The sequence below is a fragment of the Phocoena sinus genome, chromosome 15, assembly GCF_008692025.1.
Source record: "Phocoena sinus isolate mPhoSin1 chromosome 15, mPhoSin1.pri, whole genome shotgun sequence".
Classification (NCBI taxonomy): domain Eukaryota; kingdom Metazoa; phylum Chordata; class Mammalia; order Artiodactyla; family Phocoenidae; genus Phocoena; species Phocoena sinus.
Genome location: NC_045777.1, coordinates 42,162,610 through 42,179,928, shown reverse-complemented (window position 1 = coordinate 42,179,928; position 17,319 = coordinate 42,162,610). Strand labels below are relative to the sequence as shown.

The window sequence follows — 17,319 nt, the reverse complement described above, 5'->3', positions numbered from 1 at the left end:
AGTCACTCCAGGGGGAATATATGGCAAGTCAGAAAAATTATATTCTAATCAAAGATGGTATGGTTATGAATTAACCATAAATTCAAATTATGAACAGATAATGTATATCACCTATATTAGCAGTCACATATCCCATTAGAAGTCACTTTTACTTCATAGTGCATATTTAGAATTTACAAATGGCTGATGCCTCAGCGTTGCAGAAATACTCAACAATATTGGAGGATTTTGACACTTAGTTTAAAAATGTACCTACTATTATAAATATGCAATGGAAATAATTTCATGAGCATGGCATGATTCAAAGCACTGACGTGAAACTGGGGATGATTTTATTATTATTTCACTCGCTTGAGTGCTAAGATGCATTTTGGATTTATTTAAAGTAGCAATTCTCAAACAATAATTTATTTGCATAGTCATTTATCTGCATAGTTATTAATACATTCTAAACCACTAAAACTGTCCCATTTTAAAAAACTTGTAATATGATCTTTGGCTGTGCATCACTGGAAACACCTGCTGATGGATGGATTTGTTTTAATAGCAATGGATCATACTTATACAATTATTTTTATCATATGTTAGAGTGAAAACAAGTTTTCATTTTAGGAGGCATAAAAATGAATATGATGTCATTATTTCCGAACATATCAGGGAATCCAAGATTTATAAAGTCTTATAAATCATGCTGTGACGCTGACAAGACATTTGCAAGTACACACCATAGCAAGTTGCATTTTTTACGTGAATGGACACTTTCTTTTAAGAATACTTAAAAATGCAGAATTGTAGGCACAATCTGCTCACTGTGATTATGTAGGAAATAGAGAGAGACGATGGAAGAAGGAGACTGAAACAGAAAGAAGCCATGAGATTATGGGGAGAAGAATTTATTAAAGTCATGTCAACAATTACTTATTAACCAGCTATTATGTGCTTTACACTCTGTAAAACACCAAGTTGCTTAAAAAATGAATAAAAGTGAAACAAGGAGGAGAAGGAGGAAAAAGAGAAAAAAGACCACAACCCTGGTCTTCTTTATCATATGGGAGTCTTCTGGATTTATGTTATGTTCCATTTGGGGGAGACTGTAAAATCCCAAATGGAATACACTTAGCAGATTCACCTTTCAATTATAAAATCAGGGAGGACTTCAGATCACCCAGGAGAACTTAGCCCGTTTTGATCATTTGCACCGCGTTGAACAACTCCAGCAGTTTTCTGTAGCTGTCCCGTAGCTCTACGTCCTACCCTGATCTGCAGGTGGGTGGGGCATCCTCTCTATGGGGTGGGGGGGCTCCAATAGGCTGCTGAAGAAGGTGACTGGGCACCGGCACCCATCATCCACTCCTTTCTACCTGCCAGAGTCACTGGTTACATGAAAGACCACTTCAGAGGGACATGAAATCCTCAAAAAAAAAAAAAAAAAAAAAAAAGTCTCTCTGAAAGGCAGGCACCAACAATGCTCATGGTAGCTTGAAATTCCCTGGAAGCCATTCTTCATCACGGCTGAGGAAAGTGCTTAGGACACCAGGACTTAAATGGCACCATAAAAATAACAAGGTATTAAATAAGCTTCAGCCTTCACAGGCTGGAAGAGGAACAGTGGGGAGCAATATTCAAATGAACCAGGTTCAGCTGATCGCACGTTCAGTTGAGGTAAATCAATTCACTCAAGGTTCTTTAAAAACCTGGAGGTTTCTCCTACTTTCTAAAAAGAAGTGTGAAATAAGATGAAAGACTAATAAGATGAAAAAAAGGTTTTCAGATTGCCCTAGAAAGGACTTTCTCTTCATTGCAATTTGGGTGGAGAAAACTGGAGAGAAGAGGGATGGAACGCAAGAACAGCATGAATTGTGACTACAAATATAAATGGGCTCCTTACAATTTCCAACACGTTTAACACGGTGGGTACAGGCACAGGCCTGGACAACTTACAAGTGTGGGGAAGAAATCACAGGTCATGTAATTTAGGAAATGCCGTTTGGTCCAGCCCCTCACTCAAGAGATAAACTGACTTCCCCAAGACAACACAATGACCTGGTAAGAGGAAGAAGTCCAGAGCCTAGATTTCCCGTCACCTCCTTTAGATCTTAAAATCTAAGATACAAGTTGCCAGGTGTGACTGGTGGATGGAAATCATACTTGTAAGAACCTTTAAAAGGCAAAATAAAACAGTAGAATTATTAAGTGATGCCCTGACTTTTTCAACCTCCAATTTCAAAGGAAACAAATTGCTTTACTCACCTGCAGGGAAAAACTCGCTCATTTTCTTTTTGTAGATTTTGAAGTCGACTTCTAGGAAGACACAGAAGATGATCCGATCCACCTAGAGGCAAACAATAGACACTTAAAGTGAAAGGAAATACGGCAAATGCTTTCCCAGAACATGGTGGTCTTGGAACAGAAAACAAACAGAAAACTTCCCACAGATTTTTGGTGCTACACTGCTAACTACATGACAGCACTGAGTGGACTTGTGTGTGTGTGTGTGTGTGTGTGTGTGTGTGTGTGTGTGTGAGAGAGAGAGAGAGAGAGAGAGTGTGTTTGTGAATGCACTCTTTATGTAAATAAACCCATGGGCAATTTGGTGGAAAGATGTTATATAAATCAAATAAGAAATAATAAATGACAACAAGCTACTTTGCGGCAAGCTATAAAAAAGATCTGAGATTCCACCAGGATACCTAGACTTTATGTTCTATTAAACATCCACACGAGAGGTGTACAGCAGAATGACAATAAAGCATGTCAGTAAACGGAGAGCTCTTTGTCCTACCCTTATTAGACAAATATATTTATCAAACCTGTTAGTACTTGAACATGGCCTAAAAAGCTTCACGCAGTGTAATTTGCATGCAGTCACTTGCTTTTAGCTTTACATACTTGGAAATGCAACAGAAATAAAATATAATTAGTTGACAGTACATGAGGTCAATGTAACTTTAATCTGGTAGGGTATTAGTGAGTAAGGAAGTGCCACTTCAAAAGTAAAATGTGTACACAGTCCCTTTTCTCTGTTTCGAGAGCTTCTGCATGTAAGGAGTTTCTTTGAGACATTCCGAGAGTAATACGGTAAACAGAGAAGAGAGATGGGATACACATAATAGCTCACGGATATCTGATATTAAATCGGTGACTCAATTTTGTGTCTCGAAAACAAACACCCCTTTAGTTCCTTTATTTTAACAATGTACAAAAAGTTAAAAATTACCCCATCCATCAAACTGCAACTGGCCATTGACTAGAACATCAGTAGGAAACGGAAGTGGGGTATGCTGGTGGCAGGACAGGAAAAAACCCAAATGGATGTCATCCACCCAACCCCTCAGCTCTCCCAGCCTGTAGGGTACAGAGTCATGTGAGCCAAGTCCCAAAGTTCCCAGTAGGAGAGAAGATCTGCAGGAGTGGGACGGGAGAGGATTAGGACACAGGAATCCCAGCTTCCCTGATGGAAGCTCGGAGATGTGGCTTCCTGATCCCTGCACAAGTCTAGACCCCCAGCCGGTAGACCACCTCCGGGCAGTCACTGGACTTCACCGAAAACCATGTAGCGCTACCCCAGTCACTGTCCCATAGGGTGGAGAGAGCACTTGACCTTCAGAAATGGAAGGACTGGGGTGCAAAGAACCCTATTTCCCTTTCCCTGTATTCATTTGAATTTCTGGTGTCCTGCCTCATCTGCATGGCAGTAACGTTTGCTACAAATGTAAAAACTGTCACCATCAACTTACTCTCAGGTGATCTATAAATTTAACGGAATAAATGATTATCTGTGCAATGCTGAACGCTTGTCTCCACTATCCTTATGGTGTATTTATGCCCTGTGGCTAAAGATAAGAATCATAATGTCGAACAACAGAATCAAGTTACAAAAGGACATACTTGCTTTGATACCGTTATATGAATTTTTAAGCACAAAGATACAAGAGTGTAGGGATTCGTTCATAAGCACTAATGACCATAAACATACATAGGAATGTGACACATGAACTTCAAAATGATGATGATTTCTGATAAGGGAGGGAAGGCAAAATGATGGACAGGTAAGATTTTAAATGAATAGTTAATATTTTATTTATTTAGAAAGAAAAAAATTTAGAAAAAATATGGCAAATGGGTAACAACTATCAACTATGGGGGTAGGTACATGGATATCATATTATGTTCTACACTTTCTGTATGTATGAAATACATCACAATTAAAAGTCCTAACATTAAAAATAAGACTCTGTTACTACTCAGCCATAAAAAAAGAATGAAATAACGCAACTTGCAGCAACATGGTTGGACACAGAATTATCATCCTAAGTGAAGTAAGTCAGAAAGAGAAGAACAAATAGCATATGACATCACTATTATGTGGGATCTAAAATATGACACAGATGAACTTACCTACGAAACAGAAACTGATTGACAGACATAGAGATGAGACTTGTGGTTGCCAAGGGGGAGGTGGGTGGGGGAGGGATGGATTGGGAGTTTGGGATTAGCAAATGCAAACTAGTATATAAAGAATGGATAAACAACAAGGTCCTACTGTATAGCACACGGAACTATACTCAATATCCTGTGATAAATCCTAATGGAAAAGACTGTGATAAAGAATGTATATATATATATATATATAACTGAATCGCTTTGCTGTACAGCAGAAATTAAGACATTGTAAATCAACTACACTTCAATAAAATAAGTTAAAAAAATAATAAGATTCTGTGTTAGGCATACTCTACTCTCCAGCTGCATTGAACTACTGATAATTTCCAAACACTATAATTATTCTCACTTCTGTGCCTGTGATGGTTGACTTTTTCTCCAGGCTTCAAATGATCATATTATTTATAAAGCCCCTAATTAAGATCAAAATCAAAACAAGAAAATTTGGTTCAAACCAGATCTAAGAAGAACAAGCTGAACAGTCTCATTTGTACTCATTTCTCCCTACTTTTACGGTCACTTAATATAAATTATGAGATTTATTTTTTAACATCTTCATTGGAGTATAATTGCTTTATAATGTTGTGTTAGTTTCTGCTGTATAACAAAGTGAATCAGCTATATGTACATAATATCCCCATTTCCCCTCCCTCTTGTGTCTCCCTCCCAGCCTCCCTATCCCACCCTCTAGATGGTCACAAAGCATTGAGCTGATCTCCCTGTGCTATGCGGCTGCTTCCCACTAGCTATCTAGTTTACATTTGGTAGTGTATATATGTCAATGCCACTCTCTCACTTCATTCCAGCTCCCCGTGTCCTCAAGTCAATTCTCTACATGTGTGTCTTTATTCCTGTCCTGCCCCTAGGTTCTTCAAAACCTTTTTTTTTTTTTTAAGATTTCATACGTATGGGTTAGCATACAGTATTTGTTTTTCTCTTTCTAACTTACTTCACTCTGTATGACAGACTCTAGGTCCATCCACCTCACTACAAATAACTCAGTTTTGTTTCTTTTTATGGCTGAGTAATATTCCATTGTATATATGTACCACATCTTCTTTATACATTCATCTGTCAACGGACACTTAGGTTGCTTCCATGTCCTGGCTATTGTAAACAGAGCTGCAATGAACACTGTGGTACATGACTCTTTTTGAATTATGGTTTTCTCAGGGTATATGCCCAGTAGTGGGAGTGCTGGGTCATATGGGAGTTCTATTTTTAGTTTTTAAGGAACCCCCATACTGTTCTCCATAGTGGCTGTATCAATTTACATTCCCACCAACAGTGCAAGAGGGTTCCCTTTTCTCCACACCCTTTCCAGCATTTATTGTTTCTAGATTTTTTGACGATGGCCATTCTGACTGGTGTGAGATGATATCTCATTGTAGTTTTGATTTGCATTTCTCTAATGATTAATGATGTTGAGCATTCTTTCATGTATTTGCTGGCAGTCTGTATATCTTCTTTGGAGAAATGTCTATTTAGGTCTTGTGCCCATTTTTGGATTGGGTTGTTTGTCTTTTTGATACTGAGCTGCTTGTAAATTTTGGAGATTAATCCTTTATCCGTTGCTTCGTTTGCAAATATTTTCTCCTATTCTGAGGGCTGTCTTTTCGTCTTGTTTATGGTTTCCTTTGCTGTGCAAAATCTTTGAAGTTTCATTACGTCCCATTTGTTTATTTTTGTTTTTATTTCCATTTCTCTAGGAGGTGGGTCAAAAAGGATCTTGCTGTGATGTATGTCATAAAGTGTTCTGCCTATGTTTTCCTCTCAGAGTTTTATAGTGTCTGGCCTTACATTTAGGTCTTTAATCCATTTTGAGCTTATTTTTGTGTATGGTGTTAGGGAGTGTTCTAATTTCATTCTTCTATATGTAGCTGTCCATGTTTCCCAGCACCACTTATTGAAGAGGCTGTCTTTTCTCCATTGTATATTCTTGCCTCCTTTATCAAAGATAAGGTGACCGTATGTGCATGGGTTTACCTCTGGGCTTTCTATCCTGTTCCATTGATCTATATTTCTGTTTTTGTGCCAGTATCATACTGTCTTGATTACTGTAGCTTTGTAGTATAGTCTGAAGTCAGGGAGCCTGATTCCTCCAGCTCTGCTTTGCTTTCTCAAGATTGTGTTGGCTATTTGGGGTCTTTTGTGTTTCTATACAATTGTGAAATTTTTTGTTCTAGTTCTGTGAAAAATGCCAGTGGTAGCTTGATAGGGATTGCATTGAATGTGTAGATTCCTTTGGGTAGTATGCACAATGTTGATTCTTCCAATCCAAGAACATAGTATATCTCTCCATCTGTTAGTATCATCTATAATTACTTTCATCAGTGTCATAGTTTACTGCATACAGGTCTTTTGTCTCCTTAGGTAGGTTTATTCCTCGGTATTTTACTCTTTTTGTTGCAATGGTAAATGGGAGTGTTTCATTAATTTCTCATTCAGATTTTTCATCATTCGTGTATAGGAATGCAAGAGATTTCTGTGCATTAATTTTGTGTATCCTCCTACTCTACCAAATTTAATGATTAGCTCTAGTAGTTTTATGGTAGCATCTTTAGGATTCTCTATATATAGTATCATGTCATCTGCAAACAGTGACAGTTTTACTTCTCTTCTGATTTGGATTCCTTTTATTTCTTTTTCTTCTCTGATTGCTGAGGCTAAAACTTCCAAAACTATGTTGAATAATAGTGGTGAGAGTCGGAAACCATGTCTTGTTCCTGATCTTAGTGGAAATGGTTTCAGTTTTACACCATTGAGAATGACGTTGGCTGTGGGTTTGTCATATATGGCCTTTATTAGGTTGAGGTAAGTTCCCTCCATGTCTACTTTCTGGATAGTTTTTTTATCATAAATCGGTGTTGAATTTTGTCAAAAGCTTTCTCCACATCTATTGAGATGATCATATGGTTTTTAATCCTTCAATTTCTTAATATGGTGTATCACATTGATTGGTTTGCATATATTGAAGAATCCTTGCATTCCTGGGATAAACCCCACTTGATCTTGGTGTATGATCCTTTTAATGTGCTGTTGGATTCTGTTTGCTAGTATTTTTTTGAGGATTTTTGCATCTATGTTCATCAGTGATATTGGCCTGTAGTTTTCTTTCTTTGTGACATCTTTGTCTGATATTTTCTCAGTCCCTTTCGTTTTCTCTTTTTCTTCTGGAACCCCTATAATTCGAATGCTGATACATTTAATGTTGTCCCAGATGTCTCTGAGACTGTCCTCAATTTTTTTCATTCTTTAATTTGGTCTGCGGTAGTTACTTCCACTATTTTATTTTCCAGGTCACTTAATCCGTTCTTCTGCCTCAGTTATTCTATTGATTCCTTCTAGAGAATTTTTAATTTCATTTATTGTGTTGTTCATCGTTGTTTGTTTGCTCTTTAGTTCTTCTGGGTCCTTGTTAAACATTTCTTGTATTTTCTCCATTCTATTTGCAAGATTTTGAATCACCTTTACTATCATTACTCTGAATTCATTTTCAGGTAGACTGCCTATTTCCACTTCATTTGTTTGGCCTGGTGGGTTTTTACCTTGCTCCTTCATCTGTTGTGTATTTCTCTGTCTTCTCATTTTGCTTAACTTACTGTGTTTGGGGTCTCCTTTTCACTGTCTGAAGGTTCATAGTTCCTGTTCATTTTGGTGTCTGTTCCCAGTGGGTAAGGTTGGTTCAGTGGGTTGTGTAGGTTTCCTGGTGGAGGGGACGGTGCCTGTGTTCTGGTGGATGAGGCTGGATCTTGTGTTTCTGCTGGGCAGGACTGAGTCTGATGGTGTGTTTTGGGGTATCTGTGAACTTACTATGATTTTAGGTAGCCTCTCTGCTAATGGATGGGGTTGTGTTCCTGTCTTGCTAGTTTTTTGGCATGGTGTGTCCAGCAATGGAGCTTGCTGGTCATTGAGGGGAGCTGGGTCTTAGCATTGAGATGGAGATCTCTGGGAGAGCTCTCACCAATTGATATTATGTGGGGCTGGGAAGTCTCTGGTGGTCCAATGTTCTGGACTCGGCTCTCCCACCTCAGAGGCTCAGGCCTGACACCTGGCTGGAGTACCAAGACCCTGTCAGCTACACAGCTCAGAAGAAAAGGGATTAAAAAAAGAAATAAAATAAAATCATAAAATCATAAATAAAAGTTATTAAAATAAAAATTAAATATATTATTAACATAAAATTTTTTTTAAAAGAGCAACCAAACCAATAAACAATTCCACCAACGATAACAAGTGCTAAAAACTATACTAAGATAAACATAAAAATCAGAAACCAGTCAGTCACATATGGCAAACCCCAAGTCTACAGTTGCTCCCAAAGTCCACCGCCTCAATTTTGGGATGATTTGCTGGCTTTTCAGGTATTCCACAGATGCAGGGTACCTCGAGCTGATTCTGGAGATTTAATCCACTGCTCCTGAGGCTGCTGGGAGAGATTTCCCTTTCTCTTCTTTGTCCGCACAGCTCCTGGGGTTCAGCTTTGGATTTGGCCCCGCCTCTGCATCTAGGTCGCCCTCTGGTGTCTGTTCTTAGCCCAGACAGGACAGGGTTAAAGTAGCAGCTGATTCCGGGGCTCTGGCTCACTCAGGCTGGGGGGAGGGAGGGGTATGGATGCGGAGCGAGCCTGCGGCGGCAGAGGCAGGCGTGACGTTGCACCAGCCTGAGGCGTGCCGTGCGTTCTCCCCGGGAAGTTGTCCCTGGATCACGGACCCTGGCAGTGGTGGGCTGCACAGGTTCCCAGGAGGGGAGGTGTGGATAGTGACCTGTGCTTGCACACAGGCTTCTTGGTGGCGGCAGCAGCAGCCTTAGCATCTCATGCCTGTCTCTGGGGTCCGCGCTGTTAGCCGCGGCTCGCGCTTGTCTCTGGAGTTCGTTTAGGCGGTGCTCTGAATCCCCTCTCCTCATGCACCCCGAAACAATGGTCTCTTGCCTCTTAGGCAGTTCCAGACTTTTTCCCAGACTCCCTCCCGGCTAGCTGGGGCACACCAGCCCCCTTCAGGCTGTGTTCATGCCGCCAACTCCAGTCCTCTCCCTGGGATCCGACCTCTGAAGCCGGAGCCTCAGCTCCCAGCCCCCACCTGCCCCAGCAGGTGAGCAGACAAGCCTCTCGGGCTGGTGAGTGCTGGTCAGCACGGATCCTCTGTGCAGGAATCTCTCCGCTTTGCTCTCCGCCCCTGTTACTGCGCTCTCCTCTGTGGCTCCGAAGCTTCCCCCCTCCTCCACCCTCCATCTCCACCAGTGAAGGGGCTTCCTAGTGTGTGGCAACTTTTCCTCCTTCACAGCTCCTTCCCCGAGGTGCAGGTCCCGTTCCTATTCTTTTGTCTCTGTTTTTTTCTTTTTTCCTTTGCCCTACCCAGGTACTTGGGGAGTTTCTTGCCTTTTGGGAAGTCTGAGGTCTTCTGCTAGTGTTCAGTAGGTGTTCTGTAGGAGTTGTTCCACATGTAGATATATTTTTGATGTATTTGTGTGGAGGAAGGTGATCTCCATGTCTTACTCCCCCGCCATCTTGAAGGTCCTCTCCTGGGATTTTTTTTAAACACTTATGGGGTGTGTGTGTGTGTGTGTGTGTGTGTGAGTACGTTTGTTGGGGGGGAGGGGAGGGGAGGGGAGGGTTAGTGGTAATGCTATTCACTGCTACTAAGTGTACTTTTAGGCATTACAGAGTAAATACAGATTTCTTAAATATTGCAAAGAACTGTAATCCACCTTTTAGCACTTTAGGGTTTGTTACCATGGAAATGGTATGGGTCCAAAATTCAGCAGCCTGATTTATTTATTTTTTCCTCAAACAGAAGATGGATGATGAGGGAAAAGTACTTTTATTTTAAGCTAATTGAGTCGCCCAGTTCCCTGGCCTTACCCTTAGGCATAACACTGAAAATATCTTGGAAGCAAGTTGAATCCAAGAGTTAACCTCATTTGCCAAGTGCTTGTTATATACACATATGTGCATGTATTTTTATACACACACAGGGTTATTGTTGGATAAGATCTCATTTAGTTGGCAAGCTCTGTGTTTATAAACTCATCATGGGTATTGATCACCACTTGTGGTGGACAATATTTTCCAAGATGGCGTGCAAGACATCCCATCCTTCAGGTTCCTCTTGAAATGTAATGCAGATTCTCTTCTCTTTGAGAGGTGGGATTTATACTTCCTCCTCTTGAATCCGGGAGTGCCTGGAACTCTGGCAGAGATCTATGAGTTCTGGGTCCATGTCATGAAAGGTGATAGAGTTTCTGCCCAGTCCTCTTGGGATGTTCGTTCTCATACCTAATCATCATGCCATGAGGAAGCAGAGACCCTGGAGAATCCATGTGCCGATGGATTCACAGCCCTAGCTGTAAGCGAGTAGCCCCTAGATGACCTCAGCTCCTGGCTTTTGAGCTACTCCAGGTAATGCTACGTGGGATGGAGATGAACCTTTCCTGCTGAACTCTACCCAAATGGCAGATTTGTGAACAAAACAGAGAAATACATAGTTAGAAATCGGATAATTTTCTAGCTCGTTCCTACTGCCATGTTTGGATTCTTGCTTCTCTAGCTATGCGGTAACGACTCCTATTGAAAAGCTCAGACTGAATGGGGTAGACGTCGAAGTCACAATGGTGTGACAAGGAGAACATAGAAAGCCTGATTGCTACATGGCTGAGAGACTGGAAATCTGACTTGTACAAAGGAGGAAGGACCCGGGTGATCCACTCTAGCCCCAGAAAAATTTCATGAACATATAGAAGAATGCCTCACTACTGAGGCTTTGGAGCATGGTTTCCTGGTTAGGTATAAATAGAGCAATTTTTTTTACAGTGGTTGTTCTTGAGAGACTATATTTATTCATTTATTATTCAGATATTAACTGAACACCTTCAGTTTGTGGGGCTCAGCCCACGTGCCAGTCTCTCACAAGAAAACCTGAATCCAGAATTGAGGGATTTTTTCCCCCCCGCAAGGCCAAACAATTAGTGGGAGAATCTTAGGCCTCTCAACTTCACATCTAAGCGTTCTTCCTGTGATATCACCCAGAGGGAGACACAGGGGACTGAGTTTCTAGGCCTGTCACCAGTTCTGTGACAGTGGACAAGCCGTTGTCTCTCCAGGCTCCAGTTTTCAAGTCTTTATAAGGAAAGGATTGTATTATATCATTTCTATAGTTTTCTCCCTCCCTCCTTCTTTTTATCTCAAAGGCTATCTCTGTGTTCGTTTGGTACTATGTCAACTTAGTTGAGCTGAAATTACATTTCTCTGAAAAGCTCGAGCATAGAGTTGGCCATAGAGCAATTTCTATGAGATCTGGGGGTCAGGGGTGCAGCTGCAGCTGTTTTGCTGGGCAGGTGGGTGCAGGGCACCGGATTCTGGGCAGGTCGTGCATTGTAGCTCATCACTGCCTCACCTGGGTGTGAGGTAGCCAGTGGACCCACAGCTTCTCCAGCTCTTGCTGACTCTCTGAGTCCTGGGCTGGGCACACGTGCAGTTCCGCATCAAGGGCACTGCCTTCTCTTCTGGGGGGCACTGCAGGTTTGGGGTTCCAGGTAGTAAGAGGCAGATGTACGTGGCAGTTTGTCCCTGTGGATTCCACCTTGCTCCCATGGCTCCTACTTTGTCCTTGCCCTCTTCCATTTTGCATCTAGCTTTCCTCTTGACCCCCTGCCCTGCTGACATGCTCCAGGCCTGGTCATTGCAGAGGCAATGACCTTCCACACCCTTGTTTACCACCTCCCTCTGCAGGGCCCTGGTTAGGGGCTCTGCTCAGCCATCCATCCCCTTCTGGACATTTACTTCCTCAGTTTCTCCCAAAGTTGTATAAGTTCTAACTCCTGTAACAAGCCCCTTATTCCATGTCACTCATAAGGCTCTGCTTCCCTGATTTAACCCGACTGGTGTAACCTTTAATACCATTTCATTGAATATCATGGTGCCGAACATAATGAAGGGCAAAAAATAATAACAGTGTTCCTCTTTGGAAGTGTGTAACCTGTCAAGGCTACTCAGATCCCAATGACTTTCTTCAAGATAGACTTTGATTGGTCCTAGCCCATCTTCTTGGTGAACTTCCTAAAGTATGCAGGCACTGTTTGGTAGTTAAAGAAACTTTTGTACTTAAAATGACTCACACTTATTTTTTTTAACGTACAAGTTGCCAGTAAACTCAGATGGGTCCTCAGGCTAAAACGTAATTGCAAATAATAAAAAAGGCGACACTTCACTTTCAAGTGAAAAGACAGTATCAGGTATTGGCAAGGATGTGGATTAACAATAACTCTCACATACTACTTCTGGTGCAATTACTTTGGAAAATTATTTGGCAGTACCTACTAAAGTAGCTGAATATGCACAGATGCTACAACCCAGCAATTTCACCCCTAGGTAGACACCCAGCAGAATATACATGTACGTTCACAGAAGGACACATACTGCAACATTCATAGCAGCACTATTTGTAGTATCTCCAAATTGGAAGCTACTTAAATGCCCACAAATGGTAGAATGAATAAACGAATTGTGATCTATTCATACAAGGGGATACTACAAACCAGTAAGACTGGAAAATTTATGACTATAGACAATAATATAAACAAACAGTACTGAGTAAAAGAATCCAGAAAAAAAGAGTACACACTGGATGGTTCCATTTCTATAAAGTTCAAAATTGTTAGAGAAATAGGAAAAATCACCTGTGGTGTTAGATGTTAATATAGCAAATTACTCTGGGGTGAGGGGTGGTGAAGAGGGACACAGGGGAATGCTTGGGATCCTGATTTTTCAATCTGGGTGCTAGCTCCATAGATCTGTTTAGTTTGTGAAAAGTCATACTTAGGATCTATGCTCTTCTCTGAATGTTATACTTCAATAAGAATTTTTTTTAAAGGTTGAAAGTCTTTTGTTACAATTGTCTTGGTCAACAATCAAAAATCTATTTCCATGGGCTTCCCTGGTGGCGCAGTGGTTGGGAGTCCGCCTGCCGATGCAGGGGACACGGGTTCGTGCCCCGGTCTGGGAGGATCCCACGTGCCGCGGAGCGGCTGGGCCCGTGAGCCATGGCCGCTGAGCCTGCGCGTCCGGAGCCTGTCCTCCGCAACGGGAGAGGCCACAACAGTGAGAGGCCCGCGTAACGCATAAAAAAAAAAAAAAAAAAAAAAAAAAAAAAAAAATATATTTCCACTGACTTAGAGGTCAAAAAAGTCCTTTAAAAACTGACCTCCTAAAGGCAATCTCTCCATATATTTCCATTGATGCTAGCTCACCCATCAAGGCGTAAAGGAGTAAAGATGTATTTTCTTTACCAAGATATCTATTAATCCACAGTTGGGGGTTTTATGCCCCATAAACACAATGACATAAGTTCTATTAATCTTTTTCAGCATCATAGCCACTGCCCCTGAAAAGGGTTACACAGCGAAGCAGGTTTGGAATATCCACAGCCAACCTCCATGTTTCACGGCTAACAGTCCTAGGGCCATTGACACAGCCAAGATGATCACATGTTCAGCAATCCTGGGAGAATGAATGGAGTCTGATGAATGCAACTTGCTTCCCCAATGAGAAACAACCAACATTCAGAGACTTGGTGTGCAGGCAAATACTGCTTTAACTGATGGAGGGGTATCCTGTGTAACTACAGCCTGATGGGCAAGGCGGTTGAAGTCCAGCCTTATTGACAGATAAACCAACAGCCTCACCAGTACAGGCTTGGATACTTGGTATCTTCCTAAAACAGTGGCTGCTGCTAATAAGTGAATTAAATTCCAGGGCTTAAGGATCAACGTGGCATGAGTATGGGTTCTGAGAGGGATGGAAGACGAGGGCAGTTGGAGCTTGCTTGGTGCGATGGGTAAATCAAGGGTAAACAGAGTTACAAGGGGATACGTTCACTGCTGATTAAAGAACAAAACCAAGAAATGGGATGCCTGGGTCCTAGCCCCTCCTCTTCGACTCAGTGGAGTAAAGGTGAACAATCTGGTCTCCTCCCCGGTGTATTAGTTCTCCGTTGTTGTCTAACAGATGACTACAAACTTCACGACTTATAAAACAGAGTTTTATTATCTCATGGTTTCTGTGGGTCAAAAGTCCAGGCTGCACAGAGTTGGGTCCTCTGCTTGGGGTCTCAGAAGCTACAATCAGGTGTCAGCTGCACTGCAGTTCTCACCTGAGCTCGGGGTCTTCTTACAGCCTCATTCAGGTTGTTGGCGGAATCTAGTTCCCTGCAGTTCTAGGACTGAGGTTCCTGCTTTCTTGCTAGCTGTTGACTAGGGACAGTTTTAGCTTCTAGAGGCCACCTGTAATTCATCGTCATGTGGCCCTGAAAGGCAGTTCAGGACATGGATGCTTGCTTTCTTTCAGGCCAGCAAGAGTATGTCTCTACAACTTTCTCCATCTCCAACCCGTAGACTCCTTTTAAGAGCTCGGGCCCCACCAGGACACTCTCCTTTTTAATGAGCTAAAGTGATTAAATACCTTAATTACATCTACAAAAAAAATCTCTTTTCCCTAATCCAGGAAGTGACGACCCCATCATGTTCACATTCACGGGGAGAAGATGGACAAGGTGTGCTCACCAGGGGGTGGGGGGCTTGGAGGCATCTCAGACTCCCATCTCCCACAGCCAGCCACCTCCATGGGGTCAGCTGCCCTTGTTCCAACCTGGACTTGACCACTTAGCTGTTCTGTGACCTTGAGCAGGTCACTTAACCTTTCTAAGCCTCAGTCTCCTCATCTCTGAAATGGAGACACTGACCTTGTCGGGGCTGGTATATTAGTTTCCTATTGTTGCATAACAAGTGACCCCAAGATTCATGGTTCAGAGCAACCCCTCACTATTAGGTTATGGTTCTGTAGGTCAGAGTCGGCGTGGTGTGACTGGGTTCTCTGGTCAGGGCATCACAAGGGTGAAATCAAGGTGTCAGCTGCACTGACTTCTCATCTGGAGGCTGTGAAGAGGAATCCTCTGCTAAACTCCTTCTTGTGGCCAGAATTCAGCTCCTTGCAGGTGCAGGACTGAGGTCCCCGTTCCCTGGCTGGCTGTCAGCTGGGGTCACTCTCAGCTCCTGGAGTCCACCTGCATCACTTGTCAGATGTCCACCTCCATCTTCAAAGCAGCAAAGGCGTGTAAAGTCCTTCTTGATTTTGAATCTCTAACATCCTCCATATCTGACCTCTAGACCTAGATTTAAAGGACTCCCCTGATAAGGTCAGGCCCACCTGAATGGTCTCCCTACCTTAAGGTCAACTGATTTGGGACTTTAATTACATCTGAAAAATCTCTTCACAGCATATTCAAACCTAGATTATTGTTTGAATAACCGAATAACGGGGAGAAGATGTGGGCACACCAGATGTTGGGCATCTTGGAAGAATCTTAGAATCCTTCTGCCACAGCTGGCTGTAATGACCACATGAGATATTCTATGCAAAGTGCTTGGCAAAGGGCCTGACATATAGTAAATGCTCATAAACATTGGTTATTTATTTGTAAAGTTATTATTCACAAGGTACTTGAAACACTTAGCACGGCACTGGCATATAAATAAAATCACTGTTCACTGGCTGAGTCCTTCATTTCTATCCTGATCTCTTAAAACAGGTCAAGGAAAAGTATAAGCCAAAGAGAGAACATTGGGAGCACTTTTTTTTTGACTGGCATGCAGAAAGGCCACTTTATTGCAATTCCAACTTTGCTGAGGAATTCTATCTTAAAAGAAACATTTACAAAAATGGCCCGTATTATATATAAAGCAGTTTTTTTTTTTTTTTTTTTTTGGTGTGACCATATCAGCCAATGAGAGAAAGGAAAAAAAGGGTAAGTTCACAGCTGAACTGCAGTAATGGAAAAGATTTCACAAGACCCTCCAGGGGTTTGGGGCCTGATATTTTAATATTGCTGTCAAATGTCACTGAATATTATTCTTCTGGTTCTTGAAGGTAATAAGTATGTCCATGCTTCTGCACTCCGCCACAGAAGCTAGTATTCCAATCTAAATTACAGAATGAGAAAATTTTTCTCTCCGTGTTTCCAGAGATTTTTAGAGAAGTTGGAGAGCATTCATAATCCATACACACTCAAAGGGCATCTTTGCATTTTGAAATTGCTTCTGCATGCATAAAAAGGATCCTTTATTGTTGGGGGATTTTTGCAAACCCGGTTCATCTATCATTACTCTTTGGCAGCACAATTCAGAGTCTTCTTGTTTTGTTTTGATAAATTGCTCTTTTCGACTTTTCTTCAACTCTATAAGAAAAAACCATCACGTAGCCAAAGAACCAAGAGTTATTTTGATTTGAGCTGGAGGCTCATTTATACAAGTTAATTTCCAAGCCTGTCTCACATCAATCAAAGTGGACACCCTCGCAAATGACACATCTGTTGGGATCCTTGAAGCTGTTCCATATGCTTAACACAGAAGAGAGAGAAACGCACGCAAGGGCTTAGGACCTGCAGTTCCAAATGGTAAGCACGCCTTGCCCTGCCCTGCCCTTGGAACCAAAGAAATAATCCTTGGAAATGTTGGGGGGAGGGCAACGCCAGTCAGAGATAAAGAACAGGTTCACAACTGGGGAAGGTTTTGCGGCGTGCTACTCACATCTGCCCCTCCCTTCAGGACTAGAGCCCTCTTGATTCCTATTGATGGAGGTACCAGTGACTGACAGCTCTGAGGAGACCCTCTCAGAGGACTGTTCTCTGCTGAGAAGTGCACCTCACCCATGCTGAGTCTCTCTTCCCGAAGTCAGCCTGCACCCAGGGACTGGCTCATCCAGACGTCCAAAGGCTCAGACCCTTTCCTTCAGTTTGATGCAGTTCTAAAGGACCATCGGTTATGAGCTGAACCGTGTGTCCCCCCTTCCCCAAATTCATATCTTGAAGTCCTAACACTCAATAC

General features: G+C 42.1%; 1 protein-coding gene across 1 annotated transcript in view; it reads right to left on the bottom strand.

The window, feature by feature from the left end:
- MACROD2 (mono-ADP ribosylhydrolase 2) overlaps positions 1-17,319 on the bottom strand; it is a 2,059,152-nt gene that overhangs the window by 246,200 nt on the left and 1,795,633 nt on the right. Inside the window, exon 9 of the mRNA XM_032606628.1 lies at positions 2,251-2,332. Within this exon, the coding sequence (XP_032462519.1) occupies positions 2,251-2,332 (82 nt within the window). The remainder of the gene's footprint in view (positions 1-2,250; positions 2,333-17,319) is intronic.